Source organism: Anas platyrhynchos, chromosome 4 (genome assembly GCF_047663525.1).
Source record: "Anas platyrhynchos isolate ZD024472 breed Pekin duck chromosome 4, IASCAAS_PekinDuck_T2T, whole genome shotgun sequence".
In the NCBI taxonomy this organism is placed as follows: domain Eukaryota; kingdom Metazoa; phylum Chordata; class Aves; order Anseriformes; family Anatidae; genus Anas; species Anas platyrhynchos.
The window spans coordinates 35,340,785-35,365,174 of NC_092590.1; the positions used below are offsets into that span (position 1 = coordinate 35,340,785).

General features: G+C 44.3%; 2 protein-coding genes and 1 long non-coding RNA gene across 18 annotated transcripts in view; 1 reads left to right on the forward strand and 2 right to left on the reverse strand.

Moving 5' to 3' along the window:
• The window catches only part of ARFIP1 (ARF interacting protein 1), a 42,638-nt gene extending 36,738 nt beyond the window's left edge, over nt 1-5,900 (reverse strand). For 2 of the 10 annotated variants that reach the window (XM_027456652.3, XM_027456653.3), the window contains exons 1-2: nt 5,760-5,797; nt 1,259-1,338 (exon numbers count right to left, since the gene is read on the reverse strand). In XM_027456652.3, the coding sequence (XP_027312453.1) occupies nt 1,259-1,336 (78 nt within the window). In that variant the 5' untranslated portion in view covers nt 1,337-1,338; nt 5,760-5,797. Of the gene's footprint in view, nt 1-1,167; nt 1,339-5,759 lie in introns of those variants that run through there. The other 8 variants (XM_027456655.3, XM_027456651.3, XM_027456654.3 and 5 more) reach the window with 7 other exon arrangements.
• Nucleotides 5,901-10,876: 4,976 nt separating this feature from the next.
• The window catches only part of TMEM154 (transmembrane protein 154), a 28,769-nt gene continuing 15,255 nt past the window's right edge, over nt 10,877-24,390 (forward strand). For 2 of the 7 annotated variants that reach the window (XR_002402828.4, XR_005265368.2), the window contains exon 1: nt 10,877-11,104. Coding sequence is in view for 4 of the 7 variants with exons in the window: in XM_038178210.2 (XP_038034138.1) it covers nt 10,915-11,104 (190 nt within the window). In the remaining 3 variants the exon portion in view is untranslated. Of the gene's footprint in view, nt 11,105-22,248; nt 22,483-24,390 lie in introns of those variants that run through there. The other 5 variants (XM_038178210.2, XR_005265369.2, XM_021273330.4 and 2 more) reach the window with 5 other exon arrangements.
• Nucleotides 12,602-24,390, reverse strand: part of LOC140002449 (uncharacterized) — a 38,625-nt gene continuing 26,836 nt past the window's right edge. Inside the window, exon 3 of the long non-coding RNA XR_011809062.1 lies at nt 12,602-14,903. This is a non-coding gene — a long non-coding RNA (uncharacterized lncRNA). The remainder of the gene's footprint in view (nt 14,904-24,390) is intronic.

Consider the following 24,390-nt stretch of genomic DNA (forward strand, 5'->3'; position numbering starts at 1 on the left):
CAAGAAACTACAGCCTGTATTTTTGTCAGTCAAAGCTAGCACTGCTGTCACGAACAGCAAATCCTTGCCCTTTTTTCTGCCCTTCACCCCTAACTCTTTCCCTCAAGATCAATGTTGCCTATTTCCCCACCTCTTCCCTGGGCCAGCACATGCGTATTTGCACAGCAAACAGAACTGCAGGAACAACGCAGGTTAAAAGGAAGTGACCTATGCCCAAAAAGGGGATGGGGAGTATTTCTACGCAATCAGTTCTCCGCAACAGTTCATCACACTGCTCCAGCACTCCTACCTACCAACTAGGGGGGGTGATGATGGAATAAGAAAGTATTGAGAGCTAAGAACTGCTTTTGGCCACAGTACCAGGTAAGCCTCAGTAATGTAATCAGTATTTTGAAATACTGCAAGTGTAGGCTATTGCCAAAACCAGTGGTCACTGCTCTTTGCTTCTGAAAGCAGCTTCCTGCAACTTCACTCACTGTACGCTTATTGCTCTGAGGGAAAACTAACCCATTAAATCTAACGGTGTTTCTGTTAAAGCAAGGAGGATGATTGCTGAACAGGGCACCCTTTCAGCAAGCGCAGCCCGCAGCTCATTTAAATTGAGCACACAATGAAACTGCATCCTCAGAAGAAAACCTATCATATGCATGAAGAGTAAAGGAAATCCAAGTTCCTGAATTTGAAATTGAAATGAAACTGATTAGTAAAGGAATGAATGAATGAAATAAACAGCACAGAAAACAAGTACTTGTCTTTTTCACTCTAGAGCACTCAAAGAAACATTTCTCTGAGTGGCTAGCTGTGAGTGGGAACCTTCACAGTTCCTTCATAATTTTAGGAAGATCAGACTTCTGGAGATGCAAGCTGTAGCTGCGCCCAAGAACACAAACTAACCACCCCAAAAGCCAACAAAAAAGACTGATGCACCATGCCTTGTTACAGTCCGGCTGCACAAGAATTGCTACCTTGCAAGCACCAATCCTTTCCTCCTGCTGTACACACCTGACTCTGCCCTGCCCGAATCTGTTCGGCTCACAAAGCAAACACCCAGCAGCGGACTACTGGTTCAGGTACTCATTTCTCATGAACTGGATTGTTCTTAAATGTCCCAAAACCAAACCCACCCAACTACGGACAATATGCATAAACTCCTACCCCCAAAACAACTTCCCTGTGCTATGTGAATCATCCTTTTTGTCAGTCTGAAACCTCACTGGGATTGGCTGATCTCACACAAATACGGCTACCACCCAATCACCTCGGAGTCAGACTGCACCTCTTCTCCAGCTGGGGGAAATTCATCAAGTGTTGCGGATTCATTCCTGTGTTCTGACATACCTGAAAACAAAATAGGGTTGGCATGCATTAATTGGCGTGAGAGGAGCTGGATGCTGCACCCTGCAGAAGTTCAAGCAGAGGTTCAGAAAAAGATTACTTTAAAATAATCTGTTAAAGCAAAGAGAAACCTCCCTGTTGTGATGAGGACCAGGATTTAGCTCTCTGAAATGAGGACTAGGAATCCAGCCTAGCAGAAGCTCCTGTTGGCAGAACAACCTTCCCTGCACAGAACGCTCAGCTTGCAACATCAAACCTGGGCAGTCAAACAAGGTTCTGCAGCACCAACACAACAGTTACATCCTACCACTGCAAAGGACAGGATTCTGTTCAGAAATCAGGTTTACCCACGTTATAAGAGTTTATATTGATACTAATTCACTGGAACCCAGCAAGCTGCTCAGTCTGTTATGCCCAACCAGGAACAGAAGTCTCTCCATTTCATTATTTCAACAGATGGTTAAAAAAATAATAAACATCTCACCTATAGAGGCAAAGACAGTCACTAACACGGAACATGTGCAAGAAATTGTGATTTGAGTGATCATGAAAGCCAGCTACTTTCCTTACTTAAGCTGTATTAGGCACGCAACCTGAATTGACTTCAAACAGCTGGTAAGTACAGGTGATACTGCAACTCACCCAGGGGTTTCCAAGGAGGAAACAGCAGTCATTAAAAATTAAACAGACTGTTAGCACTGAGCATAATCATACCTGACTGGAGTTTGTTAGCCTTGCCCCACTGTATACACACGCAGTCACATCGGAGATTTGAAAAAAAGCAATCACCGCCTAAATTGCATTTCAATTTCCCACGGTATAAAGCATTCTAAACAAAGCAAATAATTAATAAGGTAAGCAGCTCGCATGACAGGGGAACTAAAACAAGGACACAAAGGCTGAGAAACAGAACCATCTAGCTCATGTTACATGGGATAACCTGTTACTTGCAGCGTAGAAGCCAAGGCATAAAATTAGAGAACTCCTCAGAAAAGATGGCAATTCTTTCAGGGCTATCACTGAGTGACATGGGATTTCCCTCCTACCCACTAATACTAAATTCCTTTCAAACTGATTTGCAAATTATGCATTTTTTATTAATATGAAAGACCACATAGCAGAATGACTGCTTCCCCACACAACCCATTCTAGACCCTTACTTCCAGCTGAGAACAACCAAACATCTTCATGTCTAACAGCTGTCTTCTGAGTAGATATAAAATTTCCAGTAAGGACCAGAATAAGTGTCATTTCTTCACCCTGCTGGCTAAACAGCAAGCTGAGTTCATCTTTCAGCGTGGCCTTGGCTGCGACAATCTGTACCTCAGTTTCAGGGATCCCAGAGTTTTACCTCACATAAAGCCTCACGTACCACCACAATGCTATTTAAAACTATTAAACGCTAGAAGCAGCAAAAAAACCCACAACATTTTCCTGATCTACTCAAGAATTCTTAATAACGTAATATAGAGGCACATACCATCTCACAAACCCATGTAGAGATACTGTGTAAAAACAAAAACAATTAGGAAAATGTCAATGACATTTGCTGTTATACCCCCCCACACACACACAGAGCTGCTTATATCATGTTGTTTACTTGAAAGCAAGATGAACACGTGCACCACAGCTCTGCAGATGACTCTTTAGCATACCACAACATCCCTCACCATCACCTGCAACCCCATTGTCCAAAAGCACTGGTTTCCAGGCACCGATTCCCAATTCTCACTCAGGTACTTTGGCCCTTTATTTTACACGTCTTCACCAAAGCTTTAATTCCACTGGATGCTTGGTGGGAATGTCCCTTACTACCACACCCAAAGGAGCCCAGAAAGCACCCTCTATGCCACTGCTAAGGCAGGAACAAGAACTGGGACCACTTAACCATCAGATGCGCCAGACTTGGTCTCAGCAGACAGGAACACGCTCTGAAGCAGCCATCCGATCTGTCTGCATGGTTCCTTCCCTGCCCTGCAGTTAATGCATATTCACAGCCTTCTGTTTTGCCCAAATACGACCATCTAGTCAGGGAAGCAGCTGAAGCATTTAAGCATGCCCAAAACCATTCTGAACCCCTCTGATGAGCTGACCAAGTCACAGAACCACGATACTCATTCCTGTGAGATTCCAGTCACATCCAAATGATGCTGCAAGCGGCATCGAGTTCCTCACCTCAACCCTGCTGTAAAAGCAGCCAAATGCTGAGAGCTGTTCTGGAAATACTCACATGGAAGCAGAACAGTAGGGAAAAGAAAGTTTAAAACCCCAATATTCCCAATACCCACTGCATTCCAGGACTACATAGATGAAACAGGTTTAAATTTTACATGTTTGTGTCAAAAAAATCACGAGAAACAAACCCCCTGCTTTGCAAGAAGCAAATAATCTACTTTGAATTCAATTAATGAGCCTGTCTAAACCAAACGTAGAAAATAAACTCCTCTTCTTCACGCCAATGGAAGCTTCCCTAGTGACCACCAAGAGCATCCTAAGCCAGCCATCTTCTGCCTTGGAAGGTGCCAGCCAGCAGCACCAAGCCCAAGATGCAGGCACAAAGAGAGCATGAAGCAAGTGCTCTGAATTCCAGCAGCCATGCGGAGCACCCAGGACTGGAAAACCGATGGGTGGGCAGATGGATTTTTAAAGAGTCTGAAGGTATTTCACCCTGCTTCCTACACAAGTTTTACACTTTCTTTCACCTTCTTTTCACAGCTCAATCCACACAAACACATGCCGGAGAAGAGGGGAGACCAAACAGACCAGGATTCTCCCCTCCACGGCAGGGCCAGCTTACAGGCTTATCAGATTACCACCTCTGTAATTCCAAACTTGCTGACCATAACTAAAACCAGACCGTTTTTAGAGCCCTGGAGATTTACACACCTTGCCTTCAACCGGCAAAGTAAACAAATCAAAACCTTTGGAACAACATCCTAAACGTCCCTCAGGGCGAGCCTTTCCTTGACACTTGAGGAGTTACAGTTAGCAATACAAGAGCATACTTAGAGGCTACCTGCAAACACGCACTAAACACGTTATCAAGAGTAAAGCCATTTTGAATAAAGGGTTTATTCTTAATGCAGTTATTAAGCAAATGACTCCTGCGGTCTCAGAAAAGAGCACCAGGGGACTCTCAACAATTACATCTGCTTTTCTAAGCAGGATGCTCTGGCTCCTGAAGTTGTTCTATTAATTAACGAGCTGCCTTTAAGATGAAAGCATCACATCTTCCGTCCAAACAAAGCATGCTGCATTTACTGTCTTGTTACCCCACGGCATGCAGAACCAGCAGAAGCTCTTGTAACATTGCAGAAAATTTCAGTGTTGATGGAAAACAAGGAATTGATGCGTAGTTAGTTAGTTTTGACTTACAAGTAGTAATAGCACCGCTAATTCTTGTCAAGATTTTTTTTTAAGAATTGGGAAAGCAGTCAGCACTTTCTGCTGCAGTCACACCGTTGTTTCCCCTTTATGCTGTTCTCTTGCAAGACCAAATTATATGTGAAAGTCACAAGACACTGCAGAGGTAAAGAGTGGAGAACAGGGCTGCAACTAGCTTACACCCCACGACCTCCAGGTCAGGCTGCTCCCAGCTGCTCTTCTCCTCTCTGGATTGTCAAAGGCACAGGTTCCTATTGGGATTGTAACTTCTACCAAAACAGAAAGAACCTTCTGACTGAGGTAGTATCACAAATTCCCATTTTTCCAGCCTAATGTTCTTCTGTATGATCCTTTCCATACATTTTAATCATGCAGGTGCACATGCATAAGCAGATAGATATAAATGACTGAGACAACTGTTTAGCTGGAGTTGCACTGATCACCAGGCACTCTCCTCCAGCCCTGCAGAATCACAGAATCTCTAGGTTGGAAGAGACCTCAAGATCATCGAGTCCAACCTCTGACCTAACACTAACAGTCCCCACTAAACCATATCCCTAAGCTCTACATCTAAATGTCTTTTGAAGACTTCCAGGGATGGTGACTCCACCACCTCCCTGGGCAGCCCGTTCCAGTGCCTAACAACCCTTTCACTAAAGAAGTTCTTCCTAACACCTAACCTAAAACTGCCCTGGCGCAACTTTAGCCCATTCCCCCTCGTCCTGTCACCAGGCACATGGGAGCACAGGCCAACCCCCACCTGGCTACAGCCTCCTGTGAGGCACCTGAAGAACCCTCGGGTACCCTCCTAGGGCACCAGCAGGCAGAGGCGACTGCAAACAGCAAACCCGTGCCCCCAGCTCCCCCCAGCCCCCCCCCAGCCGCCCCCAGCCCGGCCCAGGCCGCCCCCAGCCTGGGGGCACCCCGTGGCAGGGCCTCAGCGCCTCAGCGCCCCCCGCCGCCACCCCGCGGCCTCTCCCCTGTCCCCGCCGCTCCCCCCCTGCCCCCGCCGGTCCCCGGGTCCCGTCCCGGTGCCTCACCTGGCGGCGGGGAGGGGCCGGGGGGGGGCAGGGGGCGCGGGGCCCCTCCTGGCTTCTCCTCCGCCGCCGCCACCGGCAGCCGGAAGCGCCTGGCCGGAAGGGCGGCGGGCGGTGACCCGGCGGGGCCAGGCGGCGCTCTAGGCGGCGGAGGCCGCGCCTCTCTATGGTCGCTCCGCCGCCGCGGTGTCGCCATGGCAACGGCGCGGCCCAGGCTTGGGGCCCGAGGGGCGCCGCTGGGGTTTCCCTCTCAGCACCCTCAAAAAGTAAAAAAAACGGAGCTCCTTCAGCCTCTGCCTCGCGTGTAAAGGGTCATCACAAGTCTGAAAGTTAAACACTGTCTGTCCCATAGGCTGCACAAATAATAAAGGGGTGACACCGACAGTCGAGGTGCTGCAGCGGTGTCAGAGGGAAGTGGCACCAGGCACTGCTGTGAAAAGTTACAACGAAGCAGTATGCAAACGAGAAACCAAAGGAAATGGTGAGGGCACAGAGGCCCGAAGTGATTTTGCACAGGCTGCAGGAGTAGGGTTTCCATAGGGTCTTCCCTTGGGGGAACATGCAGCTCTATGCGATGGCTTGGTAACTTGTGAAGTGCCCCCAAATAACACAAAGGTGTGTGCCACAGGAAGAACATCAGATGAAGCTGGGGCATTTGTTGATGATGAAGATGAGGATGAAGGTGATCAATTTCAGGGAGCTGAACAGCCTTTACTGTCAAAAAAGTGACTTTCAGTGCTTTAGATACCCTTCAGAGATTTCCCAGAAGCCAAGACACAAATGATTCTTCTCACTATTCCCTAGCTGACCTGGAGAATTATATTCAGAATATAACATGTAAATAAATATTTTTAGCAAACTGTGAAGGCGTGTAAATGAAAAAGGGAGTTATAAAAGTAAACAAAACTATGGCAGCTCAATAACAAGCGCTGCAGCAATCTTTTCTCGTGTGTCTTGCTCAGGTGCATAAACGTGTATAGCAAAAGAAATTTGAAATGATGACAAAGGGCTGCAAGATGAGTGTTCCACAACACTAGGAGGAAAAACCATAAACTTTGGGACAAAGAGAAGAAATAACTTGAACATTTAATATGGTAACTGTAGTAGGTACTGTAGTAGGAGGCAGAACCAATTCTTTAAGATCCTTGCTGCACTGACCAACCTGGTACCCACCTGGAATACTTTCTTCAGGAAGAGATTAGTGCTACTTCACCTCAGTGCTTTCACTATTTTTTTAATGATCTTTTTTTTTTTTTTTTCAATGATATTTTCTTGTCCTTGTTCAAGTTCTAACCACAGTTTATTCTTAGGTGATGAACAGCAGAAAGCAGCTTTCATTTTCTTAAAGCTGCTCACGTGGAGATAAGCACAAGTGGCATAAGCATTTATCAAATAGTCAAAAGACAAATAAACCTTTACTTGTTCTTTGAAGGGATCAAAAAAGGAAGGTCATGCTTCTCCCTCCCAGCCGTTTTGATATTTGGATTTGGTCTAGGCCCTGCTGTACAATTCTGTGTGTCGCTACAGTTAATAAAGGGGACACAATCAGCTTATGCAGTATCTGCACTCCAAAACGTATTAAACTGTTGCTATATTTACTATGCTTGGTAATAAAACAAAGTGCCTCAGTTTGTCTTCATCGTCGTGCAGTCCTATATAGGCTTTGCTGTGGGCTTCCATGCACCAATGCAGTTTACTGTTACAGGTACCACTAATTATGGTTCTGTTGGCATTAATGCATTTTGAAGTAAACCACAGTATAGTTACACCTCTTCCAGTATGCATTTCAAGCAATGTAATCATACCATAGTCAAAAATCTCAATTTATATGAGACATGGTGTCCTTTAGGAAACCTGTACAATTTATTATGGTGCTTAAAATTAAACCGTAAGAAACAATTGCTTGTTTATTTAAAACTTAAATTTTCAATAAATATTTTGGCAAAGCTTTGCTTACTTTTCTGGTAGAGGATGGTATCAAATTGTAAAACCATTTTGGAAAACTCTGTATCCAAATATGACAGTGAAAATATGTTTTTGTTTGTAGGCCTGGAGAACAAGTCCTACGAGGAGCGGCTGAGGGAGCTGGGCTTGTTCAGCGTGGAGAAGAGGAGGCTCAGGGGCGACCTTATTGCTCTCTACAGGTACCTCAAAGGAGGCTATAGCGAGGTGGGGGTTGGCCTGTTCTCCCACGTGCCTGGTGACAGGACGAGGGGGAATGGGCTTAAGTTGCACCAGGGGAGTTTTAGGTTGGATGTTAGGAAGAACTTCTTTACTGAAAGGGTTGTTAGGCACTGGAACAGGCTGCCCAGGGAAGTGGTGGAGTCACCATCCCTGGAGCTCTTTAAAAGACATTTAGATGTAGAGCTTAGGGATATGGTTTAGTGGAGGACTTGTTAGTGTTAGGTCAGAGGTTGGACTCGATGATCTTGAGGTCTCTTCCAACCTAGAAATTCTGTGATTCTGTGATTTTTTTGGGGGGGCTCTTTTTGTGGGAAGGTGAGAAAATTCCTATTGCTAAACTCTATGAATGTTTTACTAGAATACCTAAAAAAAAAAAGAAAAAAAAAAAGAAAAAAAAAGTGTTAGTGTTTTCTTGAAGTGTTTTCTTGTTATTAAAAATCTGATGTGAATTTCGCCCAAAGGACATGCTGATGAAATAAGAAAATTCTTTCAAAATTTCCAATAAAGTCCTACACAGAGATTTACAGATTCCGTGAAAGAGGCATCTACCTGCATTCTCTTCTATTTATTTTAAAAAATTTAAAATATGGATGCAAAATATTTTAAATTCAGAAGCTGTGTCAAATAAATCAATAAATGTTGCTTGCTTAAATACGTTTGAACAAGCTTATGAAAAGCACTTTCTATTTTGGCTAAGCTTATTTTAAATTAATGTAAATCCCACTGACCCCTATAGATAATTTTTCTACCGTAATCTTATTATTTAAATTTCATGGTTTTCTATGCAACAATTTCTCTTGCTAAAGGCAAGTTTAGGGAGAATTTTCTACCTGCCATACAGTAAATCTGTATATTCTTTAAGATTCACATCTATGCAGACCTCATGGGCCCTGGATGCAGATAAGGAGGCTCTCTGTTTCCTTCTAAGAGAATTCAGAGCGTGAGGTGTTGACCTGCATGAGAAAGACTGGTGGGAGTCAGCAGCAAATCTTGGTTAGACACAGGTTCGATCTACAAGAACTGCAGTCTTTGCAAGGTGAGGATCAGGAGACGTGAAATACCGTCATTAGCTGACAACGAAGGAAGTTAATCACTGAGTGCTATACACTCTTGAAAACAACAGGAAGAAATTAGTAATATGGTCTGAACTTTGAAGGTAAATTTTAGAGCTTGCATTAAAAAATGGCTAATCCATGAATATCTCAAATCGTCAAGAGAGCATATGATTTTTTTCTAGACTCCTTTTTCACTCTGAGAAGGCAAGCTAAAATGCAGACAATAAAATTATTTCTTTAGGTCAGCTGCTTTTTATTCTGACGGTGCAGCTTTCAAAATTATTTAGGAGACCAAATATTCCTTTTCACTTGGGTTGTGATCACATTTATTGCTGAACAGAGAACGCAAAGCTGGTTTGAAGCTCGTTGGTATTTCAGGTATTTGTTCACAGGGGAAACACAGACTCCTTGCATCCTAAATGCTCACAGTGAAAAAGGGAAGTGGTAAGCTATGCAAATCTTTGTAATTTTAGCCTGTGCACACAGTCTGAGCTAGAGGTTTTTTTACATTGTCTAGGTAAACCTTCACAGCTTTTTATGGCTGTGGTGGTATTTATTAGAGGGGAAGGAAGAACATTGCTTTAGACTGCACCATGTTTAAAAATAAGAACCGTTTTTACAAAAGACAGGTTACTAAGGTAGCCATTTTCTTTACGACCTCAGAAGTTATTTTGGACAACTATGGGCTTTTTCCTCTGTGCTTTTCTACTTTTTGCTTAGTTAGATAATAGTGATGTGCTTAGACGTCAAGTCGGTGAGGTTGCTTGCAGTAACCCAAAGCTGCTTCTTGCAGTATGAACAGAAAATATGAAGTCTTAAGAGTATTAACAACTTCCAAACAAGGCCAATATAGATAAGGGAGGGGGGAGGGGGAGAAAGAGGAAAAAAGGATGTTTGATAAAATCAAAAGCTTCCTCAGGGTCATTCTTGTAATGTGCAAAATTAGGTATGTTTTTGAAACTGTTAATAAATATTTCACTATTTCTGATTTTTGTATGTGTATTTGCTGTTGTGTGTGGTTCTGGACACTTTACAGATCTCTAAAACTTTACCTTCTTTTAAAATTGTTTCTCAAAAGAACATTAGTCATCCCTCATGGTAAAAGGAAATTACTTTAACAACACAGGCAAAAACTGAAGAGGGGGGAAGTGAGTGATTTATAAGAGAGTAATCCACGTGTATAACCAAGATCAGTGATTTTGCTAGATAAGCAATCTGAAAGAATATATAAATAGGTGTTTTTTCATTATTTATTATGCAAATCTAGGGGATGATTTCTCAATCATGCAGAGTCTTTAGTTATTTCAGATTTTTAAATTGCCGTATGGCTTTGTTAGCTAGTATGCTTACAGTGGAAAATACCAATCATATATGCAGGCATTAATTTCAGATGATTTTCCTTTGTTCTCTCTAACAACCTGGGAAGTATGTTGGCTCAGGGAGCCAGCCAATATTTTAATGAACAGTAGGTAGCAAGTTAGTCAAATTTAACTATAATATTTTCACAGATGTAAACTAAATTGCTACATTAAAATATTAGTAAAATACCTTCAAGATTTCTTAGTGGTTGTGTTCAGTGAAATGGAAGAATAAATATCAGCCTACTCAACAATTAAATAAAATGTGTGGTGGTTGGGCAACCATGGCATACAATAACAGTGTTTCATATTGTTTTCTTCTTTTAATATCAATAAAAGCTGTTGCTTACAGCTTTTAGGAAGCAATCATTAAAGAAGGACTTTGAAAAGTTCTCATGGGGAACAGCATGATGCTGCTGTCAGAGAAGAGTTTTTATATTTAAACAAGGAAGTCAATATTTGCATCTAGATGCCTTAATATGCCTATATTGCAATTTCCTTTCTTGAAAATCAGAACCCAAATCAGTCAATTCATAAGCAAACAAATCTCTTCTAATTGAAATGCTTGCCATGCGAGGAGTGACAGCCTTCTTTTTATTGATACCTCCAGAAACAATAGAAAAAATCATTGCACCAGACGAGAAGAGAACAGCTCAGTGTCTGACAGCGTGGTTTTGGACGCTGCTTTTGTCCAGTTGCAGCAGTGCTGTGCAGAGATGTGGTTCCCTCATACTGATACACTTCCACCGAGGTAAAGTTACATTGCTTTTGTACAAGGTTATAATTCTCATGCAGCTCGTTGCCTTTCTTGCTACTCCAGTTCCTCCTCTGGAGATGTGTTTTCTCTCTTACAACTGCAGCTGTCAAACTGTGTTGGTTGAGCTAAAGCCACACAGCCTTTGGGTTCAGGCGGGGTGGTGAAACAAGCAGTGCCTTGCTAGCTTTTTCGTAACGCTGTCAACTTTGCTCCCTGAGTGTAATGAAAGAGCGCAAATTACAAATTGCTCTGGTCAGCCAAGTGAAAGAATACCACTCAGACTGGTTCAGTGAGAAGATGCCCCATTTCCAACAGTTTTTAAAATGCCTTACTGTATTTTACAATATTTCAGCTGAAAGCCACCTCTTCCTAGGCTTTCACACCACCGCACTTCCCACTCAACTGCTCTGCCTTGTGCCTGAAGGACGCTAAGGGGAAACATCGCCTCAGAGCACATTTCTAACGTTGTCTCTTGTGGTGATATTTCTGAAACAGCTCAAGTATCAGGAGGTATCACCCTCTCGGTACATGCGCTCATGATCTCAGGCCCTAAGTTCTTCATTGCTGTACTTAGTGGTCTTCCCAAATCCTTGCTTCATTTAGACCAGAACATCCACTACGTCTGTATTTATTTTTACCTCTTCATTCACCGATTTTGCCCATCTATAATTTCCTTTCTAACTTCGTTAAATGGTTTAAAATAGGTCTAAGTTAATCCAGTCAAAAATTCTGTGAATTAGATAAATTTACCTTCATTTTACAGACCAAGTAATAGAGGCCATGATATTCCCAGAAGTCTCCCAGGACATCTGAGAGAATTGATAATAAAACATGTGATCTTTCTCCCTTTTCACGTGTCTCCATTTTTGTCCTTCTATTAGTGTTCCCTTCTGATCTATGCTTTTCAGATTCTCAATTTGACATTTAATAATCTTCATCTAAACCCTTCCCTTTTCTCTTTCATCTCTAACCCTTATAGACTTGTATAACACTCTTGCCATCATTCACTTTTATATTTCCATTTCTAAATATCACCCCTCTAACCTCAGTTCTTTGGACCTTTCTCCCCTTCTCTTTTATTGGCCTCATCTATGGTTAACACTATATTTAAAACCCCCTTTTCCTCCTTTCAGTGATTTGGTGTCCATTTCTTTTCTCTAAAAACAATATTTAATTCTCTATGGAGACAATCAGTCATTGACTTTCTATTTTACTTGGTGTGTCTTCATGATACTTAGATCAAAGGTTATGCATTAATCGGAAGTACGTTATTTTCCCAAAATTTACTTTTTTTTTTCTTTTTTTTTTTTTTTTTTGCATTTCGTTTTCTCACATTCTTAGTGTGGGAGAACTATGTGTGTGGGAGAACACACATGCCTAGTGTATTCCTAACACACTTTCAAGTCTTCCCTTTGTTTAAGCCTATTTTTATTTCTTGTGCTCCAAATCATCAGCATGAATATGATTCATTTGTTACACTTGTAAGTTAAGCCCATGAACAAAACCTGCATAAAGAATGAGTTTGTGACTATTTGTTTACATAGTTTGCAGTGTTACAATTCTGGAAAAAAAAAAAAAAAAAAAACAGGTTGAAAGACAGCTCAGACATTGGCTAGTTTCTGTCAAGGTTTTTAACTGAATTTGTATCTTTTGTTTTTCTTTACTCTTCCTTTTTTTCTATTCCAATACTCGCTTGTGAGTTTCCAGATACTTGTGCCCTGTTTGGCTTCGTAATCAGCCCACGTGGCCTGCAAATCTAGAAGGAAAGCAGGTAGATCACAAAAAGAAGGAGCCAAAATGAGACGCCTTGGTCCACTAAGATTCCCCTGCAGGGAATCAAAGACAACTTATAACTCCAGCTGAGCAGAACCTTTTATTCAAATTAATATTCAGAGGCCTCTGAAAGTCCACATCCATACACAAATAAGCCACAAAAAAAAAAAAAGATAAAACAGATAAAACCATGGGAAGTCTGGATTTAGGATGGCAAGAAATGGCCACCCATGCCTCAGGTCCACCTCAAAATTAACTGACACAAGGTTTTTTCCCAGAGCTAATGAGACAAGGTCTGTGTAAACCGTATGTCACAGCACTGCCCAGGGCTCATCTATGTTCAGTAAGCAAATAGAAATTTGCCTAGACACAAAGCAAGTGAAGCAGGATTTCTGTGTAAGAGTAGGATTTCTGTGTAGCCTGGAAGTCAGATGGGCTTGGAAATTGGCATGGCACTTCAGCAGTTACTGAGAGGCTCTTTGTAGTACAGATTTGAGGTATACTAGGTAAGGAGATACTTACCAAGTGCTGTTCCCAACAACTGGACTGTTTCTGAAAAGCTGGCTTGATGGGTATCAATTTTACAGCTCTCAGAAAAAGGGGTAGAGCATTACATGTAGGCTGGCCACATGGCACAGACAGAAATGACAGAGCTGGGCAGTGCTGGCCATCTGGGCGATACTCCCTTGCCAGTTTGGCCGCGTGGTGCTTCCCAGCCTTGTGGCAAGTAGAAGCGGGCAGCGGAGACCTGACACAGCAGATCTGCAGAAGGCAGAGCTGACACAAGGGGATGAGGAGGGTTGTGTTTTCCGTGCCACCTCCTCACTTGGCCGTTCCTCAACCCCGGTGGAGTTAGGAGCGTTACCACAAGGGGCTGAAACCCCAAGGCCTAAAGCGACTTGGCTGCCCTGCTTCCAGCACTGCTGGGCAAGCTGACTGCTCGGGTGGTCAGAAACCAGCTTGTAGTTGTGTCTTAATGCACATGGTTAAATCGCAACCAAGGGGCTTCAGGGAAGTGACAGAATTCAGTCATCACCCAGCAGTTCCTACACCATGATCTGCACCCAGCTGTGACTCACACACACAGCTCCAAACCTGCTTTCCTAATTAAATGCCGGCATTCCCAGCATTGATCTCTCCAGTGCTAATACTGGGGTGACAGATATCATCTTGGGCAATGAGATTATATGAAATTTAAATGAATGTAAGCTTCCTAAGGGATTATTCAGAACAGGGATTAGGGAGCTTTATGAGTTTAAAACTTCCTTAGGACCTCTTCATCCTCTCACCTCATCTCAGTGGCTTGCAGTGGTGCAGTCATCGCAGGAGGCGGCATGATCATTTCGATCTGCCTTCTCTGTGGGGAGCTCTGCTCGTGTCTGCCTGTGTATGAGCCTGCAAGTGTCGGAGGCGATGGCACACGGTGTGGAAAGCAGCCACACGCCCCAGCCAGAGGGAGGTGCAGACGCTGCGCTGCCTCCCAGCTGGGCTGAGCCAGCCTCTCGCTCAGATGCTGACTCCTCAGGCAAGGCACATATTTCTGAGATTATATCTTCAAAAAGCAGAAGTGCATGTACCGGTTTGCTTTTAAGCATTCATCCTGTGCTTTCTTTCCTGCGTCTGTCGTTCCAGCTCCTCTGAGGCGAAAAATTCCGCCTCAGCTGCCTGCCCGATCAGAGCAGTGCCCCAGCTCGGAAACCTGAGGTAGCTCTGTGCCATCCACCCTAATGATTTACAGGCTTTAAATACACCTCCTCTATTTGGCATGATTTTTATTTTTTATTTTTTTGTGAGTGCCAAATATTCTCCAAATTTGAGCTGTATACCTCAAATGAACTCTGCACTCCTCTTGCTACATGGATATAAAGTTAAAAGGACTGATGCCAAGTGGAGATCTTCAAGATCTTCCTGTCCTGTCCTTCACCGGTTCGCAGGCTCTCAGCTTCTCTGAGACACAGGCTACGTGTGGATTGACTTATGTAGACGTGGTAGGAGAAATGAAGCTGCACAATTAAGCACCCTGAAAATAGATTAACAGAGGAATTACATGTTCGCTTCCAGGAAGACTTTATTTCCTATATGATCATATCTATAATTCTTTCCACCATGGTTTCCATTAACAGGCATTAGCATTGACCTCTTGATGCCTCTGCCTGTGTCTGGATGAATGCCCCTTCCTGCAGAATTATAACCCTGCTTCCCTCATGTGCAGGGTGCACGTAAGTATAACAATTGCAGTTCTGACAGTACATCAATCTTCAGAGAAATGCACACAGGCAATGGATTTGAGCAACCTGGTCTGCTGGGAGGTGTCCCTGCAGATACCAGGGGGTTGGAACTGGGTAGTCTTTAAGGTCCCTTCCAACCCAAACCATTCTGTCACCCTGTGAAAATGAGACCCAGGAAATTCCCCCTTCACACCACACTTGGTGCCCCTATGCTTTGCCAGGGAGGTGTGGTTACAGCAGGGATGGGGACACATGTCCAAAAGAGGAGCAATAGGAAGGAAGGGTGCACGTACACATCACAGCTAACCCAGCGCTTCGCAAGGGATTTCTCCCCATAGCGACCTCAAGCAGGAGGAAGTGAACATAAGCAGCTGCTTGTAGTTTGGTAAACTCAGTGCTTTTTATACATTTTATTACAGTCTCCAAAAAGGACATTTGGGAAGCTCAGCACTTGCACATCATCATCAAATTGTAAGGTTTTGCTCAGTGGCAGCTATATAAAAAGTTGCATATGAAACTGTTCTGTATCGTCAGACAAAATGAAGTGAATGAACTACATAAACTTACTTTAAGAATGTAATAAACAGACAGAGTTTCTCAAAGAAAACTAAAAAAGGTGTTTCTCAAAGAGAAAGAAACAAAAACAAAGATAAAGTAACAGAGAAGACAAAAGGCAAATTTTTTTTTTTTCAGATAGTCTTGCAGTGCTACAGTCAATTATATTGATCCACAAGATAGGTTTAAACACAGGGTGCTGAGAAGTGGTACTTTCTGCCATAACTGCACATCCCTCCCTGGATCGTGACTGATAGCATTTTGGAAGAGTAGCACAAAAATTTTATCACCTGCATGAAAACCTGCTCAGCATTTAAATATAACATGTGCAGGGACAGGACCTTGTTTTCAGAGAGATTGTGGGCAAGCTCCTGTTTGCATTGCCTATTAAAAATGAGGGTCCAAGAACAGGTTTCAGAGTGGCTTCTGAATGATTTCAGATACCATATAAAGGTTCACAAATTGCTGACATGGTGTCCTTGGCATTGCAAGGACCAGAAAGCTTGTAGAGTTGGTGATCTGTGTGCTTAACGCTACGGTACTGACAAGGGGTTGTATCACATAGCATCTGTGATGATCAAACCGGTATTCGCTATACGGTACCATGAATGATAGCTTACTTATGTATATTTTTAAAATCATGTTTCAAAAATATGCTGAGGTCCACTTTAAAATAATATCCGTGCTTCCACTGCTTCGGTCTCAGTTTCTGCACAAAAGTGCCTTTAGAAACCCTGACACTTTTCTGAGGGGGGGGCCTAAAGTTAAAAACCCACATGCTTGAAGTGCAGACTGACAGCCCAAGAGCCTTCATTTAGCCTCTGGTTTGTATATACAGTATAAATGCAATCTGTGTGTAGAACATTTAAAAAGACTGCTCATAACACCGGGATAGATCTGGGCTTATGGAGCTAAATGCTTTAAAGGCATTTAAATGACCAGCTAAGAAAGCACACTTTCTCAAAGTCTCTAGGAACCAAACTTGTCCCAGATCAGATACCCATACTCTTAAAAGTGTCAGTGCTTATTTACATCTTTATGTATCTAAGCACCTGTAAGAAAGCTAGTCTTTAATGTTTCTTTATAGTCTGGACTTTATATTAGTAATTTGTGAAGTGAAGTTCAGTAATTACAGTGAAAATATGCAAAGGAAAAAGTAAAGAATATTTTAATTCACGGATACAGAAAAGGACTTAGATGGGAGGATCAAATGAGAGCTGCCCCAGCCTAAAAACTATCAAGGAACATTTAAGCTGCATTATTTTAGGACATCAAAGTTCATCTTCAGATTTGAGGTGTGGCTGGAAAAATCTTATGGCTCGCATTACAGTTTGTATGTGCTTTTTTTTTTTTTTTTGTGGTAGAGCACTACTGCACCAATGGGATTTTCAGATTTTATTCTTTCCTTATGCATTGTTCATAGCCGAGAAAATACATTCAAACAGTTAGTTGAAGCACCCTAGAAAAAAAAAATAAGAAGGGTTTAAAAATGTACTTTGCTTTTTCTCAAGAACCTTATTTCTCTACCCTTCATTTTACTAAGTGCACCAATGACTACACCCAAGGCAGATTTGTGCTTTTCAATCTTCTCCTTCATCAACTTCACTTTTCATTGTCTCTTTAAAAGAAATGTTTCTGTTTGTACAGAGCACTGTATTTTTGTTCAAGACAAATCTTAAGCAAACTTTGGCTTGAAAGTGACAGCTAATTAATAGGCACCTCCACATAAGACACACAGTACTCAAGTGTCATGTGAAGATAATTCACTGCCTTACTGCTTTTCCCCTCTTTAAGTTGCTGAATGCGCATCTGTCAGCTGAGGTGGCAAATTAAGTGCCTGTGACCAGACAGGCCTATGATCCCCGTGCTGGATGCCCTGGCAATATTTCTTCTCTTGCTCCCAGGAGCAGTCACGCAGAATTTCCATTTTCCAAAGTGCTTTTCCGAATTGCACAGGCATTCTTTTCAGCATTACACTTTCTGTTCCTCCTGTAGCACCTCTCTCCGTATCATGAGCTCTGCTTCCCTCCTGTGCCTGTAACACTCATTTTCTTACAGAAAGACCTTATTCCCCAGCCAGCAGACTACAGCCAGCTCCCCTGCTAAAGAGACATCCAAGCAATGTCCCTGTCCTTTGATGAAGTATCCGAACCAGCTTGTTTCCCTAGCTCACTGCGCCCAGACATGGGTGACAGCTCGCTCACGGGTCCCCTTCTGGGTGGACATCTTCCCAGTCCTCTTGTGGGGAACAGGGTGGGACCTCTCCTGCCAACACAACTGCCATGCCCCGGTGAACCGCCTGTTGCTTACATTAATCTTGGATTGTTTACACTACTTGCACTCACAGCACAAGTTTAAGATACATAGCAACCCTGCAGAAAATTTGTATTTAAACCATTCGGTCTCTAATTGCAGCTCAGACCCTGCGCATTGCAATATGTCACTCACGCAACTGTTTTCAAAGAACAGGGCAAGCCTTTGACTAACAATCCACTGTGCTGCTCTGCAAATAAGCAAAACCATTATTCATACGGAAAATATCAGGAAACTGACCCAGCCTCTTTTTTAAACTGGTGCACTCTCTTTGAGTTTCGCCCTATCAATGGCCTCAGAGGATCCAAATGCAAGAGATTGATAGCCTGTACATTCCTGTCACAATAGCTGCACTGCTGGAATTCACACAAGTGCCTGAAAACTGATGCCCAGGGTTGCTTGTCTGAGGTGCTAATGGATTAATGTCTGCCGGGGAGCTTTGCATCGTTTTCAAACACCACCCAAGTGGGGCAGCACTTCCCTCCGGCTGGGGAAGGGACAGGGACAGGGACAGGGACAGGGACAGGGACAGGGACAGGGACAGGGACAGAGATGGGCCCAACCTCTTGTGCCAAGCCTTCCCCATGCTGAAGGAGCCCCGGCATCCCTCGCTACTTGGCTGCCTGGGATAAGAGCAGGGTTTCTAAGGTCTAAATTCTTAATTGTTAAGCATTTGGCTACTTAAGCAATTGTCTGCATTTATTCAGTGACCATCCAGCAGGAACTACAGGAGAAATGTTGATTTAATGAATGCCATTGCATTTCTCAAAACGAAACCAGAGAGTTAAGCTCGCTACAGTTTATGTGGAGTTATCTCCTCAGCTGATTTTTCTGTATGAGTGACCGCAGTGTATTTAAGCGTCTTCCTCAATCACGTCCACTATTTGTGGCCTTTTCTTTTTCATTTCGGGTGAGCTTTTAGATGCTCTAAGTCTTTCTTTGAATTTTTCATTTTGTTGAAAGGAAAAAAAACATCTGGATATTTTAGAGTAGTTTCATATTTTCTTTCTGTTCCTATTGAAGTTTTGAAAATATTTTAGCCATGATTTTATTGTCTGTGTTACGTGCAAGTTGAAAATAAGGAACAAGGCAATAAAAAGGCAGAAATTTACAAGCCCAGTTAATCAGAGAGGTCATAAAAATGGCAGGTACTTGGTTTTATACTTTTATTATCCCCCTATAATATCCCCGGGCTATTTTACGGTACCCACTTTGGACCAATATCTCACTGTTTTTAGCATTGTTCTAGTTTGTACTGGTGGCATCGGTCACAGAAAGGTGTAAATCTATTCCTTGAGCTTTTCTGTGTCTGAAATAAACCATAACTTGCCTTTTTACATAGCTCAGAGTTGCGAGAGCTTACTGGAGAGAGAGCTTTATTTGCAGCAACTCACAAGGGCAGAGCTTGCACTGAAACATGTGCGAGGGGGCATGCGCTCGCAGATCCATGCGGGTGCCTGTACGTGCGTGCTGCGTGTTTCAGCCCTGACTCAGCAGCTCGCACCTACCTCTGCAGCCCGCAGAAGCACCGGCACATTCAGAACTCGGGCTGGCTTTGGGAGCTGCCCTCTGGAGCTGCCCATGGGCTTTGCCCACAGTCCTTTCACCTGGGGACTCTTCACGTTTCTTGTAACGCTGCAGCAAATTGCATCGCAGGGCAATTTACCCTTCTTTCACAGTAATCTGTGGGAAAATTGTACCTGTCCGTTTCCAACATCTGTCAGGAGCAGGAAAAACACATGAAAGGACCAGCAGAACTTGATGGGCACAGGTCCCTCTCTGCACTTCAGGGTAGTCCCATCGGCTGCTGACTCCAGCAGCAGACAAGTTGTACTGGCACCAGTTTTTAATGTAAGCTTTATCACAAGCCAGCAATGTGCTCCACCACTCTCTAAGGTTTATCTGCTGTGTTGTTGTTGTTGTTGGAGTTCTCATAGGAAAAAGGAACAAGAAGAGTGTGAGTCAAGTGGCCGCAGCGTTACAAAACATTTCTGTTTTTCTGAAGATGTGGCACTGATGACATCCTGGAGCCTCAGTGATGCAAACGTTTCTGTGATTAAAAAAGGGTATTAGCAAACAGCCTGGCTGGGTACTCAGAAATGCCCTTTACAACATAAAAAATCAATGAAACGGTACCTAAAACATGCACAGACATTTCCAGCTGGGTAACACCCACTGAAAACACACAGGACTCACATTTCTCTCACCTGAGAAAAGACATTTCTTTTTGCTAAGGTGCATTGTGGATCACAGTAAGTACCCAAAGGGCTATGAAATTACCAGATACCATCCACCCATCTCACAAAGACCCTCTGTGCCTGTGGCTGTCCTGGTTTCCAAATGCACAAGTTTGTTTTACAACGAGGCGATCACTATCGTTGTGCAGTTGCAGGTAGTGAGACGCTTGTTTTCAATGCAGGCTGAATTTGGACTTCCTCCTTTTGTTGTCACTGATGCAACTGAGAAAACATTCTCAAAAGGTACAAAAGGACAAAAAACAAAACAAAACAAAACAACAACAACAAAAAAAAAACATGCCCAAATTGTCTGCTAGAAGCATACCTGCTTTTGGTTGACTTTGCAGGGGCAGATACATTTTGAGCAGGGAACTAGCCAAATGTGTGCCAAACTACCTTTGTATCGCTCTAAAGTCTTAATTAAAATGTTACATAGCACTAAGTCACCTTTCCTGAACTTCAATTTGCCTCAGAAATCATTAATTGGATACACACCACTGGGTGGTTATCTTGTTCTCAAGGGGTAACAATGAGTTATTAGCTGAACTTATGTCAAAATAGCTTATGGGGACCCAAGCGGGAAACGCTACATCCACTGTTGAAAGACTGGAAGGGAAAAGAAGAGAGGATGTTGTCTCGTGCATTAAAAATATGAGATAAATGGCAACAACAACAAATAAATCCTCTTTTTACCTCCACTCTATTTTATGTTTTTGTAAGGGAAGGGTTGAGTGAGTTGGGCTAATTTTACAGAATGGGGGCAAAATAGCCAAATACGCCGAGCATGGTAAATGGAGAGAAACGTTTGCAGTCCACGTGGCATTAGGAAGACTGAGAGTGGCAAACTTGGGAAAGAGATGGGGAAGAAATGGAAGGGAGGGTATCATCCTTTATACATTAAAGCAATGTCATAGATAAAATTCCTGTTAAAAAACTATGACTTCACCTATTGCTGACTAGGGCTAAAGAAAAACTTAGGCTGGACAACAGCAATAATGCTGGGACCCAATCACGTACTCATTAAAACAGAAAGAAGTGCTTCTCCTGGCACTACAGAAGCAGCAACAGTGAGCACGGTGCTGAAAGTGGGGCAGGAATCACTCTGCAAAACCCATCATGTCCAACCAGATGCTCCCACTTCTCCCAGTGCTGCAGTATCCACACCAAGCCGACCAAGCAGTGCCTACCCTGCTAAATTAAATTGTCAGCTCTTCGGGAACAGGTTTTGTCTGCTGATACTTTGGGCGTGAAGGAGATCTGGCCCCGGACTGGGAATGCTAGGCACTGCTGCAACATGGGTGAATAATAATGGAAAGCAGCTCTATCGGTTACACACTGTTACTAAGACTTGGAACTTGTGTAACCTTTCAATGGGAAAATCTTAAACACATGTACGAGCCTCACCTCTAATGCGTCTGTCTGGTAAGAATGATCATCTATGGCTATGGCACCATACTAAAGAGTGCCTCCCCAAAATACTTAATCACCCTCTCACTGCTGCCAAGCTCCTCTTTATCCTTTTGTAGGTGCAGTGTAGTGACTTTGCTCTTTTCCCCCCTGTTTTAAGCAGTAGGTGAACGTACATTGCCAATATTAAGCAACCAGTTCCAACTTAGCTAGCTCAGCCATTCGAGCATATTAAATCTATTAACAAGCTGGTCATTAAATTAATTGCTGACCTATTTCTTCACTACTCTAGCTAAGAAACTACCTGATGACCTATGAAAATATCAATGGGATAAGAAAAATTATTAGCTGCACAAGCAGCGCAGCAGTTAGTCACTTTGGCAGCTTCCACCAGCCTGAAGAGAAAGATTCACCATTGCCAGCTACCAGTAACTCGCCAGGATCTGGGTTTTGACACAGGCTGATGTCTAGGGGAGACACCATGAAGCTGCTTACACAGGCAGCACGCATCTCCTCATCCTCAGCTTATTACTGGAAATGTTTTTGGCAATTAGGTGGTGCACGGCAGCCAGGAGTGGAGAGGAGGGCGGGAAGCCCACAGGTGCTTGAAGAGCAACCTCCTCTCTCTTTTGCAATCCCTGCCTGCTTGACAGGCCCGGACGGCATTACATCACTTCCTAAAAACAATCAAACGGAGCCCATCTCCCGGAGAAATACAACTCAGAGGCACCGGGGCAGGAAACAGGAAATGTAAATGCTCTGCAGAAGCCCAGAGAGAGCCGCGGAGGCCGAGGCAGCATGCAGCCACCCGGCTGGGTCCCACTGCTGAGCGCCCTGCTCCTCGCCCGGGAGGGCAACGGTGAGTGGCCGAGCAAACCTCACTTATTGTGGGGGCCCCGGGCACGCTGCTGGCAGGGCTGGCCCAGGGGTGACACCCACAGCTGGCCTCAGGGAGAGGGGACCTGCGGGAACTCGCTCACTGCTGCCTGTGGCTGCGCCTCTTCCCAGTCGCGGCTTGCCCTTTTCTCTTCTCTTCTCCTCGGATGTAAGCCTGCACAGTGGATCTTACATTGAGGTGCGCGGGGAACTGGTGTCTCTGTTCTGGCTCACCAGGTGTTTTGGGTCTAATTTTAATCGTTTCTTGTACCTTGGTAACCCCACACCCATGCTATCAGCCATACGCTATGTCATAGCAAAACTCAAGACCCAGCTCGCCCTCCACCCAAAAGCCAGCTGCTGATTTCTGCGGTGCTGACGACCTGAAACCTGCTCAATGAAAGAAAACACAGTTCTGGAGACAGATATTTGGAAATCTGCCTTGCCGAGCCTTCGGCACCAGGGATCTAGGCGTTTTGAAGGGAAGGACCACGAGGTGGAACAGCCGCTTGTGACCGAGTGCTGGAGGCACTTGCTGCAGCCCCCTGCGGAGGGTGGGTTGTGCCGCTCGTCCTTCATCGTGCCGGGACTGCCTGATGCAGGCAGCTGCTTGGGGAAAACCCTGCCTTGGTGGGGCTGACATGCCCCCCGGCGTCATGCAAATCCCTGCCCAAGTGCCTCGATAGGGACAGAAGCACGTCGCAGCTGCTGGGAGGGAAGGGAGAGCCCTCCGCGCAGCTGGGAGAGGCACTGCCGCTCGCCGCTACTGCTGAGCTTCTATGGAAACTTGAAAAGGCACCGGGGAAATAGGTGGTGGCACTGTGCTGCTGTTGTTGTTGTTTTTTTCCTGAAAACCAGCACTATTCCAGGCTGTAAAACCGGGCTGCAGGCTCCAGGCACGCTGCGGAGCTTATCGCGGTTAGCAATCGTGCTTAGCTGTAAGAATGAGTTAGGCGAGCTGTTACAGCATGGTTTGGTCTTGCCTGTGCTAATGCAGCCCTGCTGTGCTACGGGCGTGCTAGGGAAATGCGCTCCAAGCTTTGCACGTGCCTCCTGATCAAAGTGACCGGGAGAAGAAAAATCCTGTCACGAACGGAGCAAAACAGAGGTGCCAGAGAAGCAGAGAGGCAAGACCCTCGCCGTGCAGTGTGAAGAGGAGCAGGGGAGCTGCCAGAAATCGCTTGCGCAATGCGTTGAGGTCAGACTTGTGCTTCCATCACCTCCATGTGCTGGGGGCTGCCCAAGCCCCAGCCCCCCGAGGGCTGCCATTCCCTGCACAAAGTGCCAGGCAGCTGGGTAAGAGCCTGGCCGGTGTCAGCCCCTGCTGCCTGAGCGAGCCCTGCGCTGCTGGGGAAAGGTGATGAAGAAGAGGGGGGATCCCTGCTCTCCCCCCCACAAAGGTGTGCAAGCAGCCCCGGAACATAACCGAGGCTGATGCTGAGGGCAGTTTTTCACTTGGTCTTCTGGGGAAGCTGAACTGGAGGGGTTAAACTTTCTACAGAGATTCCTATAGGCTGCAGGTGGGCCAGGAGCACCTTTGCTGTGGCTGGCCTCCCAGGTGCATCCTTCATGCTGACTGCTTTTTGCTTACAGATCAACAGGACAGGAGCTTTAGGGGAGCTTTCTTCTTTTATCCTCCAGTCCCAGACACTGTTACCTCCCTCAGAGCAGTGTGTTGGGAAAGGGGGCAGAAGCTCTGGGATCCCCACGGTCTCACCTCTGCTGTCTAGAAAGAGCTTTGAAAAAAGTAGGTGATAGGAGTAAGATTAGATCTAGCAGCAGATCTAAAGGCAGATGGAAGCCTTTATAAACCGTGTTCCCATACCTTGCTGGAGCCTTGTAAAATCCTCACCTCGCCGTTTGGATTATTATGAACAGACAGTTTTGTCCC